Source organism: Zea mays, chromosome 6 (assembly GCF_902167145.1).
Source record: "Zea mays cultivar B73 chromosome 6, Zm-B73-REFERENCE-NAM-5.0, whole genome shotgun sequence".
In the NCBI taxonomy this organism is placed as follows: Eukaryota; Viridiplantae; Streptophyta; class Magnoliopsida; order Poales; family Poaceae; genus Zea; species Zea mays.
The window spans coordinates 4,774,534-4,780,533 of NC_050101.1; the positions used below are offsets into that span (position 1 = coordinate 4,774,534).

At 43.7% G+C, this 6,000-nt stretch overlaps 1 protein-coding gene across 1 annotated transcript in view; it reads right to left on the reverse strand.

Annotated features, from left to right (window-relative positions):
* The window catches only part of LOC109943334 (uncharacterized), a 188,594-nt gene extending 183,809 nt beyond the window's left edge, over positions 1-4,785 (reverse strand). Inside the window, exon 1 of the mRNA XM_035960261.1 lies at positions 4,680-4,785. Within this exon, the coding sequence (XP_035816154.1) occupies positions 4,680-4,785 (106 nt within the window). The remainder of the gene's footprint in view (positions 1-4,679) is intronic.
* Between the last annotated feature and the right edge of the window lie 1,215 nt (positions 4,786-6,000).

Genomic DNA, 6,000 nt, shown 5'->3' on the forward strand with positions numbered 1-6,000 from the left:
CACATATGTTTCCTTGCCATAGATCGTATTTTTGGATTTCTAGTGGAGACCATTTCTTGGTAAAAAATCCGTAGGTGTTAGCCTTCAGTATTATTGAAAATGGCCGTTCATGGCTATTTTCGACAAAAATGGGGGTTGTGTTGCCATTGATCATCGACCATAGGCTCGTACACCTCACCGCACATATGTTTCCTTGCCATAGCTATTTTTGACAAAAATGGGGGTTGTGTGGCCATTGATCATCGACTAAAGGCTCGTACACCTCACCCCACATATGTTTCCTTGCCATAGATCACATTCTTGGATTTCTCGTGGAGATCATTTCTTGGTCAAAAATTCGTACGTGTTATGCTTTGGTATTATTGAAAATGGTCGTTCATGGCTATTTTCAACAAAAATGGGGGTTGAGTGGCCATTGATCATCGATCTGAGGCTCGTACACCTCACCCCACATATGTTCTTTGCCATATATCACATTCCTGGTTTTCTGGTCGAGATGAATTCTTGGTCAAAATTCCATAGGTGTTAGCATTCGGTATTATTGAAAATGGTCGTTCATGGCTATTTCCGACATAAATGGGGGTTGTGTGGCCATTGATCATCGACCAGAGGCTCGTACACCTCACCCCACATATGTTTCCTTGCCCTAGATCACATTCTTGGATTTATGGTGGAGACCATTTCTTGGTAAAAAATCCATAGGTGTTAGCCTTCGGTATTATTGAAAATGGTCGTTCATGGCTATTTTCGACAAAAATGGGGGTTGTGTAGTGATTTATCATCGACCAAAGGCTCGTACACCTCACCCCACATATGTTTCCTTTCCATATATCACATTCTTGGATTTCTGGTGGAGACCATTTCTTGGACAAAAATTCGTCTGTGCTAACCTTCGGTATTATTGAAAATGGTCGTTCATGGCTATTTTCAACAAAATGGGGGTTGTGTGGCAATTGATCATCAACCAGAGGCTTGTACACCTCACCCCACATATGTTTCCTAGGCATAGATTACATTCTTGGATTTCTGGTGGAGACCATTTCTTGGTCAAAAATCCGTACGTTTTAGCCTTCGGTCTTCTTGAAAATGGTCGTTCATGGCTATTTTCGACAAAAATGGGGGTTGTGTGGCCATTGATCATCGACCAGAGGCTCGTACACCTCACCCCACATATGTTTACTTGTCATAGATCACATTGTTGGATTTCTAGTGGAGACCATTTCTTGGTCAAAAATCCGTAGGTGTTAGCCTTCGGTATTATTGAAAATGGTCGTTCATGGCTATTTTCGACAAAATGGGGGTTGTGTGGCCATTGATCATCGACTAGAGGCTCATACACCTCACCCCACATATGTTTCCTTGCCATAGTTCACATTCTTGATTTATGGTGGAGACCATTTCTTGGTCAAAAATACGTAGGTGTTAGCCTTAAGTGTCCTTGAAAATGGTTGTTCATGGCTATTTTCGACAAAAATGGGGGTTGTGTGGCCATTGATCATCGACTAGAGGCTCGAACAATTCACCCCACATATTTTTTCTTGCCATAGATCACATTCTTGGATTTCTGGAGGAGACCATTTCTTGGTCAAAAATCCGTAGGTGTTAGCCTTCGGTATTATTGAAAATAGTCGTTCATGGCTATTTTCGACAAAAATGGGGTTGTGTGGCCATTTATCATCGACCAGAGGTTCGTACACCTCACCCCACATATGTTTCCTTGCCATAGATCATATTCTTGGATTTCTGCTGCAGACCATTTCTTGGTCAAAAATCCGTAGGTGTTAGCCTTCGGTATTATTGAAAATGGTCGTTCATGGCTATTTTCGACAAAAAAGGGGGTTGTGTTGCCATTGATCATCGACCATAGGCTCGTACACCTCACCCCACACATGTTTCCTTTCCATAGATCGTATTCTTGGATTTGTAGTGGCGACCATTTCTTGGTCAAAAATCCGTAGGTGTTAGCCTTCAGTATTATTGAAAATGGCCATTCATGGCTATTTTCGACAAAAATGGGGGTTGTGTTGCCATTGATCATCGACCAGAGGCCCGTACACCTCACCCCACATATGTTTCCTTGCCATAGATCGCATTCTTGGATTTCTAGTGGAGACCATTTCTTGGTCAAAAATCCGTACGTGTTAGCCTTCGGTATTATTGAAAATGGTCGTCCATGGCTATTTTCGACAAAAATGGGGGTTGTGTTGCCATTTATCATCGACTAGAGGCTCGTACACCTCACCCCACATATGTTTCCTTGCCATAGATCACATTCTTGGATTTCTGGTGGAGACCATTTCTTGGTAAAAAATCTGTAGGTGTTATCCTTCGGTATTACTGAAAATGGTCGTTCATGGCTATTTTCGATAAAAATTGGGGTTGTGTGGCCATTGATCATCGACCAAAGGCTCATACACCTCACCCAACATATGTTTCCTTTCCATAGATCACTTTCTTGGATTTCTCGTGGAAACCATTTCTTGGTCAAAAATCCGTACGTATTATGCTTCGGTATTATTGAAAATGGTCGTTCATGGCTATTTTCGACAAAAATGGGGGTTGTGTGTAACACCCGGGTTTTAGGGGTCCAAAGCCCGGGCGTAAACATAATCACCAGGTGTGCTGGGACCAAGTCTCACACATATGATGAATCATGGCACAGGATCGAATGTCACATCTTTACTATATAATAGGAGTTCTATACAAAATAAATAATTACATTATAAGGAGACAACGGTCCAGCAACCCAAAGTTGACTGGGAGACGACGGCCTAGACCTCTCACGAACTCGCCACAGCATCCTCCATGCGCCTCATCCTGCGGTACCTGTTCTTGACCTGTGGGGGGGGTGTGAGACAGCAAGAGTGAGCTCACATACGTTCATCGCTCAACAAGTTGTGGGGAATAATGTGCATGAACTCGCCAAAGGTGGGAGCTCATGTGAAGTGTAAGGCTTACCAAAGAGGATGGTTAGAGCTGAGCATTGCTTTTAAAGTTGGTCAAAATTTTATTAGCAATTACTAAGTATAAGTAAATACCAACCCAATTAAGTAGTAGAACAGAAGTAACAACATCACCTGCGATGCAATGCATATGACAAATTGAATTTAAGTTCCATAAATTAATCATGTGAGGGTCCGAGCTGCTCATGACCGTGAGCACGGCTAGTATACCAGTTTTACACTCTGCAGAGGTTGCGCATCTTTACCCACAAGTCATGTTACCCATCTGCCAAGGGATCGCGACTTCCCATACACCTCTACCGAGGAGGCGAGGCAGGGTAACACTGCGAGGCCTTTACAAAGTTCCACTAGCTTCAGAAAACCCGCTACAGTTTATAGGAAGCTCCAATGCAGGAATTCCCTTGCAGGACCGCCATCGCAGCAAAATCCTCCCGAGGGTCTCCCTACACTGACCACTCCCCTACTGCCCTTGCCCCTTTCGGGTAAGGTAGTACTCCACTAGCTTTCCTAATTAATCAGCCAAGGGCGTCCCATTATACCCTTGTGGTAGCACTGTTTTCCCGGGTGGTCGCTCCATGTTCCAATTAACATAATGATCTTATCATGAACGATAAATAACAACGGATAACAAAAGTATAATCATGAGTAATGTATCTTCATACCCAAAACCACATAAAGCACTAGCAAGTACTACCCAAAAAGTTCAGTGGTAACAAGGTATAAAGATAATCAAACTAGGGTAACCTATTTGGTCCCATCAAAATTAACCTATGCAGATCATTATGATTAATCAGAACATGGCTGGGTAAAAAGAAGTGATCAAGGGCACAACTTGCCTGAGACTTGAGATTCCAGGTACCAGGATGATCTTCAGATCCTCGTGACCTCACCGCTAGTCGTAGCAATACAAACAAACAGTGTATAGACAAAATTAACATCACACCAAACATAAGAATATACTGCATAACAATGATCTACGCGTTGCTACGAGACTAACACAACTTGAACGGGTCAAATCGGAGTTAAAGCGGAGGAGATACGAATTTCCTAAGGTTTTATGTATTTGATACGAGGTTAATAAAGAAATAAATTTTAATACCATTTTCATGTTAAAACAAAGACACAGGGTGATAAACAACATTATTACAAAATTATAGGAACTGGAATGAACTAATTTGGAGCTTATATGAATTTGCTATGATTTATACAAGTTGTTGCAATTAATTTCATACTAAAAATCAATTTCCTTTATCATTTATTCATTTTTATTGAACTCTGGATCATGCGCGCTATTACGGAAAAGCTCAGGGGCTACTCGCAAGATTCCATAGACTCAGTCCACAGCCATGGTGGACGGCGGGTTATTTTCTAGAAAATGCAGGGGCTCTTATAAAAGATTTCCAGCCGAAGGGGTATCGAGGATCGTGAGTCATTCGATCTGGTTTCAACGGCTTAGATTAGACCTCAGCTGATACACGCTGTCGCGCATCGATTCGATATCCAACGGTCCAGATGCCAAACGCCTGAGATCAGCTCCGACCCGTCCGATCGAGATCAGACGCGCCAGCATGCACCAATCGAACCGGTATCCTACACCCAATCATACCCGTTCGAATAGTAGATCAACGGTTGAGGGCCAACGTTAGCCCGATCTAATCCTAACCCTCACCACAGATATCGACAGTACGAGTACCTTCTCCTTCCCTCCTCAGCAGCCCAACGTGGTGGCCAGGAACTCCACCGCGACGGTGCCAACTTCAGCCGCGGCGGCGATCTCACCGACGAGGTGACGGTCGGGCAACACAGCGCTCTCCTCCATCATGCGCGGTTCCGTTATGCAGGGATCAGGGGTGGCGGCGGCAATTCTTCCTCCCGTCGCCCAGACTGACGACCAAGCACGGTGGCAGTACACCAACCGTGGCGGAGGTCAGGGACACCCTCCGTTAGCCATGGCGAAGGTTCTGGGAGGATTTGGGTCCGCCCGATGGTGCTACCCGAGGTTCCCCCCTTCCTATCCGAGCAACACGGCGAGGCCCAGAAGATGTCAAATCGCGTGCACACCGACGGCGGCCCAGCGCCTGGTTCTTTGGTTTTCCGCCTCGAGTTGATGTTGGGTGCTCGGATAGTGGGGATGGTGATTGCCGCCGAGGGGGGTTCCATTTATATACGCCAGGCACGGTAGAAGATGCCGAGTTGATGCAACAACCCGGCGAGATCGTCGGCGATTTTAGGCGTGAGTTGTTGAGATTGGGTCAAAGCCGAGCGAGCGGGGGAAGGGGAAAGCACCAGACAGCACGACCCCACACGGCGGTGACCAAAATTGCAGCCTGACATGCCGGCCCACATGTCAGCGACTCACAAGGGTTTAACAGGCGCGCACGGATTCCACAAGTTGGGCTGCGTAGGGAGTTGGGATGCGCGGAATCCAGGGAGATGGGTCGCGAGGGAAGAAGCGGCCCACGTAGCATAGGGTGAGGCCATCACTTTTTCTTTTTATTTATTTATTTTTCCTGATTTCTTATTTAAAATTCAAATCAAACTCAAGGTTGAATTCCAAACTTTTTAATTTTAGAAGCACCAATAAAACACCATTATGGATGCAAAACCGTATATATATATGTTTATATTTGTTTTATTTTAGTTCTTTTACGCATGATTCCAATCATGAACTTAGAGAATAGTTCGCTTCTCATGAATTTTAGGGAAATATAATTTATATATTAAGATTTAGTTTAGTCATAGTTCATATAATTTCACTCCAAAAATAATTTAGTTTATCTAGGTATCTTTTTAGTATAAAAAAATATTATATTACTTTCGGGAGTAGTAACTTTGAAATTTTGAATATTCTCAAGGAAAGGGCTTTTGATTTAAAAACCCCCGGAGGATTTTCCTCATTTTCACATGATTGAACTTTTAGGGTGTTACAAATCCTACCCCCCTTAAAATTAATCTCGTCCCCGAGATTAGTAAGAAAGAGGATATACTTAGTTTGGTTCATTTTTTTTCCAATACCCTTTTTTTTTGCTCAAGTTCT